At 44.7% G+C, this 23,441-nt stretch overlaps 1 protein-coding gene across 1 annotated transcript in view; it reads right to left on the bottom strand.

The window, feature by feature from the left end:
- hlcs (holocarboxylase synthetase (biotin-(proprionyl-CoA-carboxylase (ATP-hydrolysing)) ligase)) overlaps window positions 1-22,680 on the bottom strand; it is a 50,246-nt gene extending 27,566 nt beyond the window's left edge. The window contains exons 1-6 of the mRNA XM_085469344.1: window positions 22,467-22,680; window positions 19,431-19,571; window positions 16,572-16,734; window positions 14,067-15,046; window positions 13,013-13,192; window positions 4,816-5,096 (exon numbers count right to left, since the gene is read on the bottom strand). Coding sequence (XP_085325470.1) covers window positions 4,816-5,096; window positions 13,013-13,192; window positions 14,067-15,046; window positions 16,572-16,734; window positions 19,431-19,571; window positions 22,467-22,673 — 1,952 coding nt within the window. The 5' untranslated portion in view covers window positions 22,674-22,680. The remainder of the gene's footprint in view (window positions 1-4,815; window positions 5,097-13,012; window positions 13,193-14,066; window positions 15,047-16,571; window positions 16,735-19,430; window positions 19,572-22,466) is intronic.
- Between the last annotated feature and the right edge of the window lie 761 nt (window positions 22,681-23,441).

The raw sequence follows: 23,441 nt of genomic DNA, 5'->3' as shown, positions 1-23,441 counted from the left end.
AAGTTGTGGCTATTTGAACACGTTGCCTGCCTGCAGCACTAAAGGACTCCGTGAGAGACGTCTGTCTCCCCTAGCAGCACCTGTCCTTCTCCTCCTCTTCAGTTCGCCTCAACATTACCCTCGTCATATTCTGTGATACGATTTACTCTGAGGTGTTTGACGAGGTCAGTGGTGTTGTCACAGCACCTCACTTTCTTGCCACATGTATCGCAAACCACGTCTCGGCTGTTTGTGGATGTAAAACACGTCCGCACATGACTCCAGTTACGCTCAGCCATTGTTGTGAGTGCGCACGCCAAGGGGCTGCCACATTTATACAGCCATATTTCGCACATGACTATGAAAGGCGGAAGAGGAAGTAGTTCCTTCCAATTGTAGACGATCCGAATGATATAGGTTATTTCCACTGTGTTCCTGTTAATGATAAACTACAAATTTACCCTAAATTACTAAAATATCGATATTTTAATGTGAGAATCGTTTCTAGAACATAAATGACTGGTATCGGAGAAATCGATATTTCAGGATTGATCCGCACATCACTACTGAACACAGAGCACCTTGGGACCAATGAGCCAACAGATGAAGACAATGCTGAACCTCTAAGGTTCAGTAAAGGGAGTTAAAGGATACGTCATCTGATGGCAAAGCAAAATTATCACCAGATGAACAGATGCAACAGACAAAATGAAACGGCTGATGTGCCACTGAAAAAGCAGAGACTGCTTTCTAATTGAAATCTACTTTAAAGTAACTGAAAGTTGAAGAGCTTGAGGAAAACAAAGTCCCCACCAGTTTGTGTTGAACTGGAGAAAGCCTGATCCATGGAGGCTCCAGACCAGTTTACCCATGTTTCTCTAAAACTGTTTAAAACTGTCAGTTCTCCCCCCTCAAAAAGTGGTTTTCTCTTGAAATAATAAGGATCACGACTACTTAAAAAACACGAATGCTCGGAGAAATAGAACAGGCATTCCTTAATAATAACATTAATCAAGGCCACTCCAGAGAAACATCTGGAAACTCAAACATTAGCAGTGAAATCAAACTGCAGCAACACGTTTGGGGTTGTATGGCCTACTTATTCACCCCGCTTTAGTTTCTGCATAAGCTTAATGACAACACTGTCTGTTCCAATCAGCTCAGCGCTGCTCTACGATCCATTTTTCAAACTTTATGACAGTTTTAATTGCTCCCACCTGCTGCCTCATCGACCCGCTCAACAGCCACTTTCAGTCACATGTGTGGATGCAGACAAAGAAGTCTATTAGGTGCAACTTGCCTTTGCTCCAGTGAGGTCACTTGGGCATTAAATTAGTTCCAGCCCAGTTCCAGTACGAAACACTACATGCATTTGAAAACTTTGTCTTATCTTTTTTCTCTCTCCGTTGTTTGCTGTCAAATGTTCATAAAGAGGCACTTTGACCAACTAGTGAGTGAACATCATGGAGAGACTGACATCCAGTGGTCTGTCCTCCATTATCCCTTTGCTTATTCAACATGTATTGCATGCATGCATGACATGCATATATGCATGTGCAAGGTTGGCGGTCTGGGCCTTGTTAAAGCTGTGTCTGCACTGTAAGATGTATTTTTAGTGTATAACTAACAGCTGATATTAAATGTCAGCACAGTTAGTGCAGTGTTGTTAGCCAGGGATTGATTCCTAATCTCAGTCAGGTCACAAGAGAGCGAGTGAAAAGCTTTGACTTAAACTATAAGCCACAACACTGGAAGCACTGGCAACTCCAAAAAACAGCATGTTGGGTCCTGGTAATCATGCTGATATTACTATGATAGTACCACTCACCTAATCTTTGGTCCAAAAACAACACACACCTCATTGCCATGTCAACCCCCCCCCACATGTGTGCTGCAGAAACCAATGAGCCCAAGGTGTTATCTTGACCTCCAAAGTCCCCAGACTTCAGTTTGACTGAGCATGCACAGGATGTGCAGGTACATCTGATCCACAATCTGGCATACCCCACAGCACACCAGCAAAGCTTCAGTGCCCATGTCTGCAGGCAACATCCAAACTGAGCTACACACAAAACTAGCTGGTGGTTTTAATGTTAGCTGCATGGGTGTATTCTGTGCAAACCATCATGACAGAAAAAACATGCAGTCAGAGTTTAAAGGAAGTACACTCTGTCTTAATTCTAAGCTTTCATGCATATGCTTAAATTATTTAAATCTAACCTCAGATGTAAAACTGTGTGTTTTACATCTGACGTTAGATTTAAATCCTTTTTGACTTAACAAAAGTTCAGCCAAATGCAGAACACATGCACGAACCACGTGAAGCAGAAATAACTTGAAGTAATCCTTTTCTGTACGACTTCAGTCTTTCACATGACTGCCCAGGCCCTCTGGCTGCAAAACAAGGTCAAACCATCATCGCTCTACCACTGGCACCATTGGTGTTGGTGCCGGTACGCTGTTTGGTTTCCACCAAACGTGCTACTGTGCATTACGCTCAAACATCTCATATTTGGTCTCGTCCATCCAAAGGACACTGGTACAGAAGTATGGTCGTTCGTTCAGGTGCAACTTCGTGAGCCTAAGCTGTGGTGTGGTTCTTTTTACAGAGAAGAGGATTTCAACCCTTCCAAACAAGCCCAACTTGTTAAATCTTTCTCTAATGGTACTATAATAAACTTTAATATGCTACCTGATACCTGTAGAGTCTGAGATGTTCTCTGAGTGTTTCATGGTCTGAGACTAGGGTGACATCGGGTTGTCTCCTCTAAAGACTGGCAGCTGTATTGAATGTCTTCTAATTGTAAATAGTGTTTTGTACCGCAGATTGTTTGCAAATGGCCTTCTATCGCTTCGCAGAAGAGAGTTACTTTTTAAGATCATTGCTGGCCTTTTTCCTCCTTGTGTTAACACACCTCACTCGAGACCAGCAAACTGCCAAAACTCCTGCTTTTATAGCAGTGCTCACACTGATGATGATCAATTAATGCATTTGATTAGCAATTAGCGCATCTGATTTCTGGCTGCTACTTACCCTCTTAATGCCTATTAGGCTTGGACATGTAATAGGACGTTATTAGGTTTTCACACATTGCTTCTACATTTTGACAAAATTAGTGTCAGATAAACACTGACAGCTGGGACAGACTACAGCCCCCAGCATGAACAAAAAGACAATGAATAGAAATAATGACATGTGTGATGTGTTGGTGTTCATCTGATAAATATTGACATACATTTCAAGACCTGCTAGGGACCAGAAGATATTGTCATTATTTTTGTGATTTAAAATGTAATCTAAAGGTTCTGTACTTTCTATGACTACTTGCTCCTGAAAATTTGGGTTTGCCATCAAGAATTCTAAGCAAGGTTGGAAGAAATATCCATTTTCTCTCTTAAATATGCAAATTTGTGCATCAACATACCCTGAAATCCATTTACCAATTTAGCCAAAAAAAGACAACCCTAACCATGGATTTCTCTGGGATTGATGTGTTTGGCTCAGTAACAAGAAAAGATTTTCAAACCATGTTTGAATTTCCATGTAAAGACCTGATCTCACTTTCCACATACGAGCTTGTATATGAATTTACAGCAACTGCTGTGATAATCTTTTTCTGCTTCATTTGCCTATTTATTAACATTTAATGAATGAAGGTGCTCCAACTAGCACTTCATTTACATTATCATGCCCAACACTGCCCAGCCCCAAAACAAGTCACCATCTGGACCAAGGAAATTAATAAGAACTACTAATTATTGTAGTATGTTTTGTTTGGATTCATCCAAAATCAGGAAATGAGCAACTTCTCATTCCTTAAACAACCCAACATGTTTTCATGGAAAACCTGTTAGTGGAAAAATGTCGAGCTGTTTCAGATGGGTCAAATTACTGGCCTGCATCAAGCAAAGAAAGAAACCGACTCTACTAAATACGAGTTAAGAAATGTCCAATGCAATAATACCTGGAAACACCTGGACACAGGACTCAAAGCTATGTGCCGAGAACTCAAGGGACAAACACCCAACTGTTGTACTGCCGCACAAAAACTATCAGTAAGACTTATTGGAAACAAATTTCAGTTTGCTGGGACGCATAAAGACTGGACCCTGGGGCCGTGGCAACAACTCATGTGGTGTGATGAGTCTAGATTTAGCCTGTTCCACACTGATGGACATAACAGGGTAAAGAACAAGATCTTGGACAGCTGACCTGTATGGCAGTGTTATGGGCTACAACGTGTAAATACTGTAGGCATATATTATATCAGGCTCATCCTGTGAAAGGACAGGTCAGGGAACATGACGCATTATAACACATGGACTGGCTGGACGTTACCTCCATCAAGAGGCATCTCTAGGATGTGCCGGAGAAGACTTTACACATAATGCAACTCCATAGTTTGTACTTTTAGGTCTCGAGCATTCTAAATAAAATTATGTTATTTCGCCCATTTCAAGCCAAATGCAGTGAATGATATGGTGTAAAGCAGGGGTCTCGAACTCCAGGCCTCGAGGGCCGGTGTCCTGCAGGTTTTAGACGTGTCCTTGATCCAACACACCTGATTTAAATGCCTAAATGACCTCCTCAAGTTCTCCAGAGGCCTGGTAATGAACTAATAATTTGATTCTAGTGTGCTGACCCAGGGTGAGATCTAAAACCTGCAGGACACCGGCCCTCGAGGCCTGGAGTTCGACACCCCGGCTGTAAAGCTACAGCCCATACTGCCGTAGTCTCATCTCAGAGCTACTTGGATATTTCATTGTTAGAATAAACTCCTGCTGGCCCAAGTCCACATTTCAAACATTAAACAGATTCTTAGAAACACGCGTTACCCCTCTAATAGATCCATGGTAGAAGTGACAATTTCGGCAAACAGCACAGTGTGACCCAGCAGCTTGGTCTTCAGGTTCTTGCTGTAGGTCTCCATACTAAAGTGGGCCCAGCTCTGCGACTCTGCAGAATTAGTGACCAGGGCCACAGAGCCTTCAGGCAGCAAAAGAGCATCCTGAAGGTCTGAACCAGACATCATGACGAGGGAGGCCTTGGACAACGTAAGGACACCGTTGTGTTCTGCATGCGCCTGGAGCCATTTCAGGAATCTGGCCTTGGCCTCCTGTGTTGAATACAGAAGAGAGGACATCAGTTTGGTTTTATTTTACAGACTGTCAGTAGTTTAAATTGCTTTAGGACTTATGCACAACCACAGTGGTATATCTTAATAATTCCGGTCCGTTTTAAGTTGAGAAGTGTGTTTAAGGGCACAAGTCACCATCAAGTGCAGCTCTACTAAGGAGATGCTCTGTCCACACTGCTGTCCTGCGCAGGCCCAACCCCCTCAGTGAGATCAGCAACCACCTCCCTCTACATGGATGACATCAAGCTATATGCCACTAGTGAACGAGACACCGCCGCTCGCCTAGTTTCAAGTCACTGTTACCACGGGGACCACTGTTACCTTCACCCTCCACATCTTCTCGAGGTCTTCTCTCAGCCCGCTTTTCTTCCCTTCGTCCTGACGTTGCACTCATTCAGTATCGCTACATCTATCACTAAGGTCGTCTTCCCCTGCGCTGCCTGCAAGGAAAGCTTCAACCACCACCTGCAGAGCCGGAGAATGATGGCTGAGACTAGTTCTGCTGGAGGTTCCTTCCTGTTAAAAGGGAGTTTTTCCTTCCCACTGTTGCCAAGTGCCTGCTCACAGGGGTTCGGTCTGATGGTTGGGCTTTTCTCTTTATTACTGCAGGGTTTTTAATCTACAATATAAAGTGCCTTGAGGTGATATTTGCTGTGCTTCATAAATAAATATAATCTCGTCTTGATATCATCCAGGAGTGTGATCAGGTCAGAAACTGCAGATGGTACAGAACAGAGCCACATGAATGCTTCAGGACAAATATAACAAGGCATAAATGTCTTAACTGGTTGGCTATAAAACACGTATTCATTTATTCTTTACTGATGTTTTCAGAAATATTATTTTTTTACAAAGATTCTAATTATTTTGTATAAAAATTTCAGTGTACACAGACATGAATATTCTGGCAGACAGGCTACAGGATTTTAATACCAACGGTAAAAACCAATAAAATGAACAGAACAGCTTTATACAAGACTAAGGATGAATGGACTCTGTTACCAATACAGAAACTGGATTTAACTAAAGTTTAAGACGATATTTATTTGCTCTGGCCTAATTTATTAGGGGTGCAACGATACTCGTATCGATATTGAACCGTTCGATACAGTGCTTTTAGTTCGGTACGCATATGTATCGAACAATACAACATTTTTAATTTATTTTATCAACTTTCCTTCTGACGATGCTGTCTGTGTTGAGCGCTCAGTGGATCTGCGCTCGACAGTGCAGCCTAGGCAGAGTAGTCGAACGCAGATTCACTGAGCGCAGGGCAAGCTAGCGAGACAGAAGCTAAGCTCTCCTTGCAACATGGCAAATTGAACCTCCCCCACCCTCATTCAGATCTGGCGTTTGGAATTATTTTGGTCTTCATGTGACGTATGACCCTGAAGGTAAGCGCGTCATAAGATAAGATAACCTTTATTAGTCCCACACGTGGGAAATTTGTTTTGTCACAGCAGGAAGTGGACAGTGCAAAAGTTATGACGCAAAAATTAGAATACAATAAGAATAAATACAGTACACAGCTGTACAGAATAAAATACTATATACAGTAGAATAAAATAGAATAAAAATATACAATAAGATAAAAATAGAATACGAATGCTATATACAACTGAGTAAAAATACAACGATGCCAGAAAAGATTATTGCACATGTATGGATGTGTGTGTTTGTTCAGTTAAAGTCTTTGTTGTGGAGTCTGACAGCAGTGGGGAGGAAAGACCTGCGAAATCTCTCCGTCCCACACCGTGGGTGCCGCAGTCTCCCACTGAAGGAGCTGCTCAGTGCTGTCACAGTCTGCTGCATGGGGTGGGAGATGTTGTCCAACAGGGATGACAGCTTAGCCGCCGTTCTCCTGTCACTCACCACCTCCACTGGGTCCAGAGGGCATCCTAGAACAGAGCTGGCCCTTCGGATCACCCTGTTCAGTCTCTTCCTGTCCCCAGCAGAGATGCTGCCGCCCCAGCAGACCACGCCATAAAAGATAGCAGAAGCCACCACAGAGTCATAGAAGGTCTTCAGGAGTGGGCCCTCCACCCCAAACGACCTGAGTCTCCGCAGCAGGTACAGCCTGCTCTGCCCTTTCCTGTAGAGGGCGTCTGAGTTATGAGTCCAGTCCAGTCTGTTGTTCAGATGAACACCAAGGTACCTGTAGCTGTCCACAGCCTCAATGTCCATACCTTGGATGTTCAGTGGTTGCAGTGGAGAACGCTTGTGCCTGCGGAAGTCTACCACCAGCTCCTTGGTTTTACTGGCGTTGATCTGGAGGTAGTTCAGCTGGCACCAGTCCACAAAGTCTTGGGTCAGACCTCTGTACTCCTTGTCGTCCCCATCAGTGATGAGGCCGACTATTGCAGAGTCATCAGAGAACTTCTGCAGGAAGCACTGGGTGGAATTGTGGGAGAAGTCTGCAGTGTAGATGGTGAAGAGGAACGGAGCCAGAACCGTTCCCTGTGGGGCCCCCGTACTGCAGACGACCCTGTCCGACACACAGCCCTGAGTCCTCACATACTGTGGTCGGTCGGTGAGGTAGTCCAGGATCCAGGTAGTGAGGTGATGGTCCACTCCAGAGTTCTCCAGCTTGTCCTTTAGAACCGAGGGAAGAATGGTGTTGAAGGCACTGGAGAAATCAAAGAACATGATTCTCACAGTGCTTCCAGCGGTCTCCAGGTGAGCGAGGGAACGATGTAGGAGGTGAATGACGGCATCATCCGCTCCAATGCCAGGCTGGTAGGCAAACTGAAGTGGGTCCAGTGATGAGCTTGTTAGGCGCCGAAGCTGAGCCAGGACCAACCGCTCCAGGGTCTTCATCAGGTGGGATGTCAGAGCCACCGGCCTGTAGTTGTTGAGGTCCTTGGGGCGTGAAGTCTTTGGCACTGGTACAACACAGGAGGTTTTCCAGAGCTGTGGGACTCTTCCCAACCTCAGGCTCAGGTTGAAGAGGTGCTCCATCACCCCACACAGTTGGTCCGCGCAGGACCTGACGACCCTCGAGCTGATGCCATCTGGGCCCGCTGCCTTCTTGCCATTAATCCTCCTCAGTTCCCTCCTAACCTGGGTGGTTGAGAGAAGTCATGGACTAGTCATGGACTAAGGTAAAAGAGTATGTTGGATGTGCCACGCAATGCTCAATTACATGGGTGGGAACTAGTGTGTTAGCGCAGTTAGCTCGTTAACGTGTTGGCCGTCCAGCCCCACGCACGGGGCGATCAGGGGTAGCTCGTTAACGGAGATTCGCCGTGTTGTGGCGTTAATGTCATTTCAGATTAACCTGAAAGCACTAGTGGGAACACAACGAATATGACTGCACATTTACGCCGACATCATCCTAGTGCAAAGACAAAAACAACCAGCACCATGCTACAAACTTTACCCGAGTCATTTAGACAGCCGTTAGCACAGGATTCTCCTTATGGGGACCTGATATGTTTAATATGCTGCTGAGAATATAGCCCAGAAGAAGCGTATAGTATAGCTTTTATTTTGGAAAGAGCCATTTCTCTGTAATAAACTCTCTTTTCCAAAGATGAGTGATTCCTCAATCAGATACAGGGCTCGCAAAATCGCTAGCCCGACGTCCCGGGGCTAGCGATTTTTCCAGTCGGGCTACCAAAATCTATCTCTTCCCTGCCCGTCGGCCTATCGTAGGAAGGAAAAATATATGTCAATGCTTTTGCATTCTTTCAGAAATGTAGCTGGGTAATTATGTCATTGGCATCGGTGAGCCACTGTCAATATGTGACATATTGAAATCGCGTTTGAATTTGCGCTTGTTTTTTTGCTTTCACTTTGCAATCGCGCGAACTGTGTATAGAGAGCGACAGCACTGATCTGTGAGTGATGATAATTTGTGCACCAATTCCTCTGACATCGTCTTATTAATCGTTAGCTTACTATGCAAACATGACAAGTGAAATCTCCCGCAGCTTAAACATGTGAGAGGTTGATCGCGCAGAGAATCGCTGAGCTTATGTGAGTGCGTGTAAAAGCAGCAGGATATATATTTTAGTTCTGCTGAGCCAAATAAGACAGGTCAGGGTGAAGAAGTGACAGCCAAAGAAAAGCTTACCACAAAACGGAGAAGTTATGACAAATCAGACTATAAGGCTAAAAGAAAGTGCAGCTTTATGGTTTCATGGACAAAATAATTTCTGTGGCTGCAATATGACGAGCTAAATAACCAGGGCTGCACATAAGTGGTCCGCAGGTGCGCATTCGCTGTCAAAATAAAAAACACGCACAAGATATGAAGTTGCAACGCGTGTTTGCGTACATAAGATTTTCAGGAGGAGGACAGACGTTTGTTTAGAACTCTTAAAGATGTCGAAGAAGCTCCTTTAAGCAATTACTGTGATGTTCCTCCACCTCCAAAGAAATGTCAGGAGTCCGAACCACAAAAGAAGCACGTATTCTCGGAAAAGTGGTTGCAGGAGGTGAGCTGGCTTCAAATAAATGATGAACGAACAGATGTGCTGCAGAATGTGCCGTGAAAATCCCACTCTAGGACAAAAACAGCCTTTTATATGGACGCAAACGCACGTTGCAACTTCTTATCTGGTGCGCGTCTTTTATTTTGACAGCGAATGCGCACATGCGGACCACTTATGTGCAACCGTGTAAATAACATAATGTTCTGCCGGGTGTGTTGTTGGTTTTCCCTCGATTTCTGAGTCGACAAGCGCCTTTGTTACTGGGACCAGTCATTTTAAGAAAGGCCCCCATTAGAACCCATGAGAAATGCAAGAAATGCATTATTGCTCAGTCTGCAGTAAACTGAAGAGTCCCTGCCCGAAGGGCTACCAGGGATTTTGAAATTTTGCGAGCCCTGAGATAGATAGATATATATATATATATATATATATATATATATATATATATAAACTTGAGTGTTCAAACCCAGCTCATCACCACGCTCAAAGTGGCTGCAGGAGCAGCTTTTAATCAAAGGTAGTGCTACTGCAGTGACCACAGCATCGATGTGATGCAAACCAATAGTATGAATGTTAGCTTGGCAGCATTTTTAAATAAAGAAACAATGAAATAAATTACCTTTATTTTTATCATACCAGTGGTTTAATGTGAGTAGTTGATAATGTATGAGATATGGGTAAGAGAGGGAAGATGACTTTGCCCATTTAAGACAAAATGAATGGTGTACTGCACACCAAATACATGGACTGATTCTTATAGAGCACTTTTTCTACTCTCCCGGAGTTCTCAAAGCTATACAACATGCCACATTCACCCAATCACACCCATTCTCACAAGCACTTTCTGTAATCCGAGTGCTTTCTGACGACACTCACACACATTCACAGACCGATGCATAGGAGAGCAACTCGGGGTTAGCATCTTGCCCAAGGATACTTGACATGTAGACTGGAGGAGCCAGGGATCGAACCACCGACCTTCCGATCGGTAGGTGACCTGCTCTGCCTCCCTGCAGCGTCTGTATTGGCTACAGCCAATTTCTTTTAAAATGTGACACTCAGTCATAGAGCTGCTGTGAAGAAGGGCTCCTGCTACTGAGCAATGTGGGCCTTCAACGCCCCCTAGGGGTTAAAAATAAATAAAAACTCCCAGCGCCAAATTGTTCTCTCTCACACACACACACACACACACACACACACACACACACACACACACACACAGCATGAATATTTCCAGTTTTTCCAGGATGTCTGTACAGCACACAGTGACAGTGTCTGACAGCACTCAGAACAATGGGAAAGTTCACCGAAGTCAATAAAGAGCAGAGGAAACCTGCAGGTTAACTGTGAACTGAGGATCTGTAATTCAAATGTGTCACCTTTTTTTTGGCCTGGATGAGGAGCCAAGGTGTCCTCCTCACTATGAGCCAAGACACCAATCAAATTAAATGAACTAACGTATTATATTTATATAAAAAATGAAATTACTTTTGAGTAAATATCTCAGCAGCTGTGAGTTAGCCATCATTCACACAACACTGATTGCTTTATCAGGGCTGTAGCAGATTAGCACTCTGTGGTAACGCTGCGCTCTCCAACCTGAATCCTGCACTGGATCTAACTGGTTTTTGAGAGTTTGGAGGGCGGAGCCTAAAGGGAGCAGGCTCCTAATGTGATTGGTCACTTTGATGGACAGTTCAGATTACTGCAGTAAACCAAGTTACACCCTTGTAACAGTGCTGTCAATGATTCAGTTACAGTCAGCTGACTTACCAACATCTCACCCGCACTCTGAGGGATTAAGCCATTGGATACAGGCTAAACACTGAGACACATTTCTATATAAAGAGTAGAAATGTGATATACAAGAACCAGTCCATTTACAGTCTGGCAAATGTGCCATAACTGCAGAGTCTGCACCAATCCATGGCACGCTCCATCTTCCTACGAAGACTCCAGAACCACAGGATACTTGAAGCTCCTTACTTTGGGCAGCACTGAACAATTTGACACGTATGGCCTAGAATTAGAGACAAGCACAGGTGGAATCCAACACCATCCCAAGGATGTGGACACAGCTGTCACCATTTAAGGACCTGATGGCACTTAACAATAGACGCAGAGTTCAGCTGTGCACCCTACATGTGCCCACAATTCCATATTCAAACCTTAAAAGGAGCATCTTAGGTGAACTTTCAAAGGTCATGTCACCATGTTGGATGGTGAGTGGTTGAAAGAAGCTGCAGCAGACGACAGCACCAATCAGCTTCATCTGTTAGACGAGGTTCCTTCTGCGTCAAAGACATTTTCTAATTATTCAGCACAAACAAGTTTGGAGCCTTCGGTGCTTTCAAACTCTGTTTCCATCCTTGGGTTGTGAACAGTGTGTCATTGTGTGACCTAGCCCTCTTCTACAAGGCCAGGAAAACAACTATTCATGAAGTTAGATGGGTATCTTCATTCTCAACATCTAAATGTGATCATATTTGATCCGTGTTAGCTTGTTGCTGCTGTAATATTGCCAAACGGAATAAACGCTGTGTCAAACATGTAATGGACAATCTTGGTAGATTTAAAATGTTCTGGCAATCCCGCCCTGCTGGCAGCACCGTCCCTCCACAGAAGTCTACCAGATAAGAGTTACCTTCTACTATTGCTCCCTAACACGAGTTCAGATTAAACAAAGGCATCTTATTTGCCTTTTTTCCCCACATTGTTATGATGTCATAGTTTTGCAGTGTGGTAGGTCAGTTGCAGTGTTGATCCTGGATCTACACTAGTATAATGCAGGAACTACATCAACGTGGGTGCCTCAGATACTGAACGTGCATGTGTCTGGTTTATTAACTTTTAGAGTTAGGGTTTGGTTCAGTTTTCACACAGGGTTTAGGTAGCACTTCTTTGGAACAGCTCGTTTTGTTGGTTATTCTGGCCATGGTTCACCCCGGAGTTTAAGCTGGTGGAGCAATAAAGCTCACCTTAACTTTGAATTGGCTACTGGGTTTGTGGCTTTGGGGGCCGGGGCGGGGACACCCGTGTTTGAGCTTTATGTTGCGCTACGGACGTAACAAAGGACACCTTTACCATGTTATTAAAAAACTATGATTAATTAGAATGAGCATTAATACAATTTAATCAAAGTGATAGAAAACGTGATGTAACTTGATTCTGTTGCAGTTTTCAACAAAGGCTCAGTCCCCAAAATTATCTGGGCTAGCTCCTTTACTCAACAAGTTATGAGGTCTCAAAATGCCAGAAAAAGAAGAGAGTAACTTTATCCTAACCCTGTAACTTACAGTAACTATAGTACTTCATATTTAAAATATAGCACATTTAATGAAGCAAAGCTACTGTACTTCAGGTGGGAGGCACTCACTGAACCTATTTCACATGGAGAGATGAGCCAATAGGACATGAAGCTGTTCTTAGTCTTGAACACAAGAACGCTGAGTATCTTACCTGAGAGGTAGCGAGCAGGTGTACCGCACTTGGACTTGGAGTCTGACTTGGTTCACATTTGAGGCCTAGAGAGGTGAGGATTTCTGTCAAGACTTCATACCGCGAGGCATTGTTGACCTTCAGTTCATCAAAAGCATCCAATGGCAAATTCTGAGAGTTGGGAGCAGTTTCAAAGTGGACCTGCAGATATACATGTTTAAGTAAAAACATCAGAAGATGCAGGAAACATTGATGTGGCAGCAAAAATGAGTATTATTTATTTTATACTGCAAATATTTGCACCTAATAAATCTGCTTGTAATCTAGACATCATATGACACCGGGCTTCATTTACTAGCCCAACAGTTAGCAGTACCACATACCCACTGTCAGCACCCGGATTCATTCAGAATGCATAAATAATGATAATAATAATTATGATAATATTTCTAGACCCGACTGCAAAACGAGGACAGAACAGTTCCTGGATTATAGAAGTTTCAGGCTGCTGTGGCAGTTAATTTACTGCTAGCTACACCATTAATAAAGGAATCGTGTGCTATAGGGAGACTGCTAGATCAGCTGATCTTCTCTTAGATCTGCTGCTATAGGCTCAGACTGCTGGAAACATCCCATGATGCAATTATCCTTCACCTGAAGGCATTTTTGCCTCTATTGGACAGTGCAGCACTGAAGATGGAAAATCAAGAGAAAGAGCAAACATCAGAGTTGAATCCAGGCTGCTGCACTCCTGTGGTGGGGAGTACCCACTGAGCCACTCACACTCATGTCAGTCACTGAGACCTCACACATCTGAACCTCTTTCTTCCCGTTAAGAGATTTTCCAACTGCCGCCAAGTCCTTGGACGTGGGATCGCCTGAATGTTGGGCTTTTCTCTCTAACATCACATGGGCTTTATGTGTGAGGCAACTGTTGCTTTGATCTGACACTACAGAAATACAACAGCATGCAGGTTCACTGTCCCACATGTGTTAGCACTACTGCGGGCCTCAATAAAAGCATGCTATTCATTGTCCCCGAGGACAATGAATAGCATGCTTTACATGGGTTTACCTGACAAAGGACAGCTTCTCCACTGTCCCCTCCGTGGGTCAGTCGTACAATAACCATATCCTTCTTATGGGGGACATCCCCTTTCAGCTCCCCCCACAGTTCAACTTCTCCTCCCCCCCGAGGATCCCTGATGTAGACTTTCCCACTCGCCAATATACTCAGATTCAGCTCTGTGCTGTCTTCCTTGGTGAAATTCAGCTTGTTGACCTGCATGCACTGGCTCTGCCTGACTTCCAGGTAGAGTCCTGCAGGGCACAGAGAAGAGGCTAGCCCGAGGACTTTGCCCCCCTGGCTCAGGTAGGTGAGAAAGCGGGTCTGAAGCTGGGGACTTAGGGTTTCCTCTTCTGCCAGTACCAGGAGTCTTGTGTTTTCCAGCCAGGGATCATTCAGTGCCTGCTCTGGCTGGAGCGGATAGATGATGTTACTTTCCGTGTTTATACATTCTGATAAAAGCTGGCGAACTGTCTGAAAACGTTCCTGACAGCCCCCCGTGTAGACGAGAACATTTGGGAGTTTGCCACCGCTTTGACCAAAAAACCCTCGGGAATCATTTTCAAGTTCATCGAGACACTTGTTTCCAACAGAGTTATCATCCGGTAGGTCTGGAATATTCTCAGCGGAGGCATATTTGACAGAGAGTATAGTACTGTTCTCCAGTTCCAGACATTCATGGCAGCTGGACAGATGCAGGTGGTGTCCGTGGCCCTCCATGTGGTGATGATTCCCCAGGGAGTGTTCCTCCAAGTCACCGAGAGATTCCAAATCCTGGGAGCTGCGGAGTGGCTCTGACCCTCGCCGGTCCTCTAACCTCCTCTTTACCTCTGGGATGAGAAGGAAGCTGCCTTTACGGCACTGCAGATGATGGTGGCGAGCTATGGGCTCTCCAGTGCTACAGGGAAGCAGTGACGACTGTGCCCGTGGGCTCTGTGGACACTGCTGGTCCAGCAGTGCACTCAGAGTGGATTCTTGCAGGAGGACAGCTGTGGAAATACAACCACACCACAAAAACATCAGAACCATCTACTGATCTATCTTTGTATTCAAACTTCAAACAACTGTTTCTGTCAACCACTAAACTACTGAACAGTAAAACAGTAACAATGTAAGCTCTTTGGTACAGTTCTGGTATCCAGCAGCTTCGGAGAACAAACAGCTCAGAGCCGCTGAAACCTTTCATTCAGCTGTGCTACACCACAGAGGTATAAAGCAGGGGTGGGGAAGTCCAGGCCTCGAGGGCCAGTGTCCTGCAGGTTTTAGATGTGTCCTTGATCCAACACAGCTGATTTAAATGGCTTCAAGTTCTCCAGAGGCCTGGTAATGAACTAATCATGTGGTTCAGGTGTGATGACCCAGGGTGAGATCTAAAACCTGCAGGACACCGGCCCTCGAGGCCTGCAGTTGGACATCCCTGGTATAAAAGCTTAACCCTATACACAAATACAGCAGGGAAAAGAAGCACTGAATAAATAAATGAATAAATAAATACACACACACACACACACACACAAGCATTAATAACAATGTGCAATACACATACGCTTATTCTTCTTATTTTTATTACATAAGTTTCTGTGTTGTGTCGTTTTGTGTTGTTCGTAGTGCCGACGTGGGACAATTTTCCGATTTCATTTCACTATCGTACTATGGATGACTGTGCAATGACAAAGAATTATCTTATCTTTCTATGTAACAATCACACACATTCATTCTTCGATAGAAGCATCAGAGAGCAAACCTGGCAACTATCCGAAGGATATTTGGCATGCAGGCATGTTTGACAACCAGGGATCGAACCAGCAACCTTCCAATTAGTATAGGACCTGCTCTACCTCTGAAGCTACAGCTCATATCATGATGGGGTAAGAAGCTCGGTGGCTGTAGAGTTCCACATGTCGGGCAGGTACAGGTCACAACTTCCTCACAGACGACAGAAAATATGTTTGTGACATTATTTAAACCTGAGCTCCTGAAAACAGTCAAAAAATGTCTGTAACTCTTCAATGGGTCATGAGACAGTTTAAGTTTAAACTGTGCGGCTCTATACCTGTAAGCTCAACGTTGTATATGAGGTTTTGTGAGTGAAAGCACTTTCCTGCTGCTGCTGGATGCAAGGCTGAGTTTAAAGAGCTACTTCAGACACTACAGGGTGAGAACACGCTTCTACCTTTTTATCTTGGAAACGTAAACTAACAATAAGAAAGTTTATTCTCCTTCTGAACGTCATCACTGCAGTACTACATGAACACAACCTCGGGGAAGTATATTAGGGCGTTTGGTAGAGGGGTGGAGCAAAACCCGACCAACAGAATTTCAGTACGATCCTCATCGCTTTCTCTACGGTGACAAGATGAAGGTGTTGGCACAGGAAATTGCTGTTTTCTTTGGGCTTTATTAATCACGCTGATCAACATAATACTCGATGCAAACGAGACATGAGTAAGGAACTGTGAGGTGTGATACCATGTAACAAAAACATCGTAGAAAATCTACTTGAAGACCACATACGGACTATCTTTGAGGGCGTAAGTCCATTGTCCAGCTGGAGGCGATCTTCTATGAAAGCTATCCCGAGCTGGCTGTAGCTCTCCACGCTGGCTCGAGCGACTGCCCTGAACGGCTGGCCAGGGCAACACGCCACAGGGAGACAGCAGTCGGACAACTTCAGCACCTGCACAACACACAGTGACACGTGTTAGAGTTCAGCATGCCCCGCCTACTACATCATCACCTGGTGTAAGGAGGGATTAGTACAGAAACTATAAGCCTGTAATGATGGTCACGTGTCTATTTTCACCTCACTTCATAAAAGCTAACCTAATAACAACCACAGCATCATCCGAACAGCATCAATGGCTCCATCAGCACAAACCAGAAGAACATGTACCTTATCCCATATTTGTTAAATGCATATTTTTCTGTGTGCTACATTTAACATTGCTAAAATACTAAATATGAAAACCATCATAACCACCAAAACCATTATTATCCACATTCTGCCTTTTGTGCCGGTTCATTCAGTGTAGTGTTTTAAAGAGGCACAAAGGCTCCAACAAGGAAACAACGGCCTCATTTACACTGATGTCACGTCAGCACCTGCCAGCTGCATGCTAGCTACAGACGCTTGTGTTAGAAAACACACTTAAGTACAAAGACCTGGTGAAGTACTCTGATTTGTGACGGCAACATTACAACAATGGGATTGTCCCATTAGCATGGTGGGTAGCTAATGTGGCTAACGTTACGTATGGCCGATGCTCCCTTCTCTTCATAGTTCTGTATTAAAGCACAGCCAACTGTACATTCAGCCGTTTTTCTTTCTGTTGGAACAAGCATCAGCTCATTAGGACAAAAGTGACAACCAGCCAAAGCCATTTAAAAGAAAATTATTATCACTTTAGAACCACGTCACTGACAAAAATCAGCATTCACATAAGCTTAAGCCCTCAGCTACGATTAAGGGAACTTTCTGAATGTGACAAAGTGAAGTACAGTGGTTGCAAAAGGCCCCTTGAACTTTCCCACATTTTGTCACATTACAGCCACAAACATGAATCAATGTTATTGTAATTCCAGGTGAAAGACCAACACAAAGTGGTGCACACGTGAGAAGTGGAACGAAAATCATACATGATTCCAAACATTTTTACAAATAAATAACTGCAAAGTGGGGTGTGTGTAATTATTCAGCCCCTGAGTCGATACTTTGTAGAACCACCTTTTGCTGCAGTTCCAGCTGCCAGTCTTTTAGGGTCTGTCTCTACCAGCTGTGCACATCTACAGACTGAAATCTTTGCCCATTCTTCTTTGAAACAGCTCCAGCTCAGTCAGATTAGATGGGCAGCGTTTGTGAACAGCAGTTTTCAGATCTTGCCACAGATTCTGGATTGGATTTAGATCTGGACTTTGACTGGGCCAGTCTAACACATGGATGTGTTTTGTTTTAAACCATCCCATTGTTGCCCTGGCTTTATGTTTAGGGTCGTTGTCCTGCTGGAAGGTGAAGCTCCGCCCCAGTCTCAAGTCTTTTGCAGACTCCAACAGGTTTTTTTCCAAGATTGCCCTGTATTTGGCTCCATCCATCTTCCCATCAACTCTGACCAGCTTCCCTGTCCCTGCTGAAGAGAAGCCCCCCCAGAGCATGATGCTGCCACCACCATATCTGACAGTGGGGATGGTGTGTTCAGAGTGATGTGCAGTGTTAGTTTTCCTCCACACATAGCGTTTTGCATGTTGGTCTCATCTGACCAGAGCAGCTTCCTCCACATGTTTGCTGTGTCCCCCACATGGCTTGTGGCAAACTGCAAACGGGACTTCTTCTGGTTTTCTGTTAACAATGGCTTTCTTCTTGCCACTCTTCCATAAAGGCCAACTTTGTGCAGTGCACGACTAATAGTTGTCCTGTGGACAGATTCCCCCACCTGAGCTGTAGATCTCTGCAGCTCGTCCGGAGTCACCATGGGCCTCTTGGCTGCATTTATGATCCTGAACGCTTTAGGTAGACGGCCTTGTCTAAATCCAATCGAGAATCTGTGGCAAGATCTGAAAACTGCTGTTCACAAACGCTGTTCACGTGTGCACCACTTTGTGTTGGTCTTTCACGTGGAATTCCAATAAAACTGATTCATGTTTGTGGCTGTAATGTGACAAAATGTGGGAAAGTTCAAGGGGGCCCAATACTTTTGCAACCCACTGTAGGTTTATTTATTTGGACACTAAACGTTGTTACGGTTACTCTCTTGGTGAGCAATGGTGAGGACAAACATGGCGTTTAAATTATGAGTTTCTGTGAAAGAAATGTGGCATTTTTGTTGTTGTTTGAATCTTGCCTGTAAATTAGCATGACATGGGACCTTTTAACTTTTATTGAAAAGTTAAAAGGTGTAGTAACTGATGAACGTCTCCAGTAGAGGGCACTATTGGGCTTCTTTTCCTGGAGCAACTCTCCTGTTATTAGTTTCATTATTACAGCGTCCAATCAGTCAGGGGCAGAGGATGACTACTTTGATGAATAGTTTTGTTTTACACTGCAGAAAAGCTGCGATCAAGAGAAACTACTGAATAAATGAGCAGATACCTCCACCTTTTTTTCCTGAGCTTACCAAACAAAATCCAAATTTTATTAATTTCATTATTTTAAAATTTTGACATTTGTCTTTAACCCTCATGCTCGGGTCCTCTACCAGAGGCTGGGAGCTCGAGGTTCCTGTGCAGTATCTTTGCTGTTCCCAGGACTGTGCTCTTCTTAGACATCTGTCCTGAGCTGTGCTGGAGCCAGTCACCCAGTCAGTGTTTCATTTATATTTATATACATGCAAGCTTGTTGCTTCATAATGAGAACAGAAGTTAAGAAAGCACATTGCTTACTTTCTTTTTAGACGGCCGATGAGAAGGAGAGCCCACTTTATGTTCTGTAGCTTCTATGATGAAAAAAATATTGTCTATTCGTGGAGCACAAACGGTAGAGGACCGCAGGAGAACAGTCCACTGGCTGAGGTCCTCACATACCTGGAAAAGTACAGACAGAACAGACGACAAGTTCAAACACTACAAAGTGTTACACATAAAGTAGTTAGTAACAATAGTCGCATGTTTTCTCGGTGTCCCATTATCAAGTATGGTATCAGCGTGGTGTACAATGTGACCGATATGAAAGTGTTGGGCTAAGATGTTATTTCGTTGTGGGAGTGGCTTCAGCATGACCAGCTGTTAAAGCTCCGATGCAAAGACGAGTCCCTCATACTGTAACAGCTGACCTGATCCTCTGTATTCACTCTTCCCATGCTTGTGCAAGACACGAGTGGTAGTTACAATCACCTCGTTCTGTTTTCATACAAGGGTGCATTCTGATCCTAACACTGCTCAGCATTTCACCATGCTCCATTTACTTATTCTGCTACATTACTCAGGCTCGCAGGCCAGACCTGAGGTGCTCGACTGTGGATCACACCAGCAATGCACTATGCAGCAAAGTCTGTGCAACATCCTACCTAATGATCCAGGGATCTGTCTGATAATGGAACCAGTGGCCTGGAGAGTGGGAACTCATGAAAGGGCCCAGAGGGTACTATTAGTGGGTTCATCAACAAAGCTGACATGGCAGACTGACCTTTACTAATACACAGTGACTTACAAAAGTATTCGGCCCCCTTGAACTTTCCCACATTTTGTCACATTACAGCCACAAACATGAATCAGTTTTATTGGAATTCCACGTGAAAGACCAACACAAAGTGGTGCACACGTGAGAAGTGGAACGGAAATCATACATGATTCCAAACATTTTTACAAATAAATAACTGCAAAGCGCCGTCCAGCCCCACGCACAGGGCGATCCGCGGTAGCTCGTTAACTGAGATTCGCCGCGTTATGGCGTTAACGTCATTTCAGATTTACGCTGACAGCACTAGTGGGAACACAACGAATATGACTGCACATTTACTCCGACATCATCCTAGTGCAAAGACAAGTGGAAGCAGACAAAAACAACAAGCAGGCATGCTACACACTTTACCCGAGTCATTTAGACAGCCGTTAGCACAGGATTCTCCTTATGGGGACCTGATATGTTTAATATGCTGCTGAGAATATAGCCCAGAAGAAGCGTATAGTATAGCTTTTATTTTGGAAAGAGCCATTTCTCTGTAATAAACTCTCTTTTCCAAAGATGAGGGATTTCTCCATCAGATAGATCCTGTAATTTGAGACAGATGTAAAAAAATATACGAGTACTGGCTAAATATGAGGAAAAATGCAGCACTCCTACAAAGTCTCATATTCCAGCACACATTCACAAAAAGACAAACATTCAAACTGCAAATGATACGGAGTGAATTAGTTTAATGTTGTTTATGCATGTTGAACACTTCTAACATTAAATTTTAGGTCATGATGATTTGAAGAGCTGAGACCGGAGTGACACAAGTGTTCAAAATAATTAGTTTCTGATTTATAATTAGATTGTTAGCTTTTTTATCTAAAGCCAGCATGCAGGCTTAAGGAAAACAGCAAACACCAAATGAGCTACGTCTCAGTCTACAAATGTTACCGCCCAGAAACAAAAAAAACTACTGAACCAGTCTTGCTGTCAGAATAAACTGGAATATAGCCAAGCCAACTCCCGTGAATGATTCGCTTACTGCACTTTTCCAGCTGACAGCTGGTGTGTCTGATGTACTGGCCACCTGGTCTCAGTCAGCAGTGCCCTGCACGCTCAGTGTGAGCTGACAGAAAGGTGACTGTGGGTAGCACCCAGTAAACATTGCTTTGAACTTCAGGCAGCGGTACACCACATCGGCATGCTGCCATGTGACTGGCGGATTGGAGATTTGTGTGACTGGAGCACAGGCTCTTTAACAGCTGTACCTATTAAAGTGCCTGTGACTGTATGCCATATGTATTTGAAAATGTGTCTCGATTTCAGTGTTCTTGAACTTGTTTGTAGTTTTCTGTAATGTGTTTGCCTTTATTCTGACAGATGCTGCTGTTACCCAGTCACACAGCTGCATAACTGCCTGTAAAGTCTGTCATTCTGGCACTACCCTGGAAGTTCAAATCCTAGCAACCAAGCCAATGAAAAAGTAGGATGTAGCACTACACCAGGGTCTGGCCATAGACTCCGAGCAGCATAAGCACATTGTATAGAGCACAGCTCACAGACACCAGTGAGACACTACAGTGGGACACCAGTGAGACACTACAGTGGGACACTACAGTGGAACACCACTGAGACACTACAGTGGGACACTACAGTGGAACACCACTGAGACACTACAGTGGGACACCAGTGAGACACTACAGTGAGACACTACAGTGGGACACCAGTGAGACACTAGTGAGACAACAATGGAACTACAGTGACATTACAGTGAGACACTAATGAGACACCTTTGAAATTACAGTGACACTACAGTGGGACACCAGTGAGACACTACAGTGGGACACCACAGTGGGACACCAGTGAGACACTACAGTGAGACACTACAGTGGGACACCAGTGAGACACTAGTGAGACAACAATGGAACTACAGTGACACTACAGTGAGACAACAGTGGCACAATGAGTTTTGTGTTGTTGCTGCGCGCGCGCGCGCACGCACGCACGCGCACACACACACACACACACACACACACACACACACACACACACACACACACACACACACACACACTGTATCACCGAGTGAACGCCAGCCTAACTCGCAGCTTTCCATCCGTTTAGCTGCGGTACAGCTTCAGAAAGGTGCTCAGCGTGCTGTTCAGCTCAGGCTCCGTGGGGACCTGCGCGTGAGCCCACCGCACACGAGCACACACACAGCTGTCAAACTGATTAGTAAGATTGTAACGCGTTCAGGAAGTACTCGCTCTCCACGGTATGACGTAAGCGTGTGTCCGGTGACCAACCTGAGGCTCGCTTACATACACGGCCTTATCTCCCCGCTGAAGAAACACGTTGTCCTCGAGCTGAAGCGAGCCTGAACGCGCGCGCGCGGCGCGGCGCGAGCACAGGCTGAAGCTGAAGCTGCTGCTGTTCAGACCGCTCCGGATCAGCGCAGAGTAGCACCTATGAAAGCGCACCCACATGTAGACGTAGCACAGCGTTATGAGCATGTTAGGCTGCGCACCGAGCGCCCATGGTGGCTCCTCAACTGAAACCAACTCGGAAGCATTACTGCGTCCACAGCCGAGACGCTAACAAGAGGACGCTACAGCTCTTCTTCTTTGGTTTCAGTGGTAGGTAGCGACAAGCGGCGGGGCGCATTACCGCCATCTATGCGAAAACCATTTCGGTTTCTTCTTCGAGGGATGACTGCCCTAATCCAGGTGATCTAATGGAGCATTGTTTACATCCAGTTTGAACGTCTCGGTGTCGCGTTTGTTTGCAGTCCTTTAATAAAGTCAGTCATTCACAGTGAGTGTTCATGTTCTTCATACCCTCCTGCCAGCGTTTACGCAAACGACTGTCCTGTCCATGTCATGCTTCATCGTGCTAACAAGTAGTGATGGGTCGTTCGCGAACGAAATGGCTCTTAGAGCCGGCTCTTTGACGTGAACGACGCGAGCCGACTCCTTATCGCGAGCCGTCACGTGGGTTTTTTTTTTTTTTTTCTTTCTCTCAGCCTCTCTCTCGCACTTTTTTTCCGCTTCACTCTGCACGCGAGCCTTGTGCTTTACGCTGGGCAGAGGGGGGAGGGGCGGTAGTTACACTCAGTAGCACAGGAACAGAGCCAGAGAGAGAGAAAGAGAGGCAGGGACAACAACATTAGAAAGGTATAGTAATCATCCACAACTATTTTCAGTTGCAGATGATAAAGGATTCAGAAAGTTTATTTATGCAGGTCCATATGACAGAGAATGTGCATGTTCTTTTAGTTTTCA

Source organism: Copadichromis virginalis, linkage group LG10 (assembly GCF_057382275.1).
Source record: "Copadichromis virginalis isolate Kocher_CV1m ecotype Utaka linkage group LG10, C_Virginalis_male_GT1.1, whole genome shotgun sequence".
Lineage (NCBI taxonomy): Eukaryota > Metazoa > Chordata > Actinopteri > Cichliformes > Cichlidae > Copadichromis > Copadichromis virginalis.
This window is presented reverse-complemented; position numbering and strand designations above follow the sequence as displayed.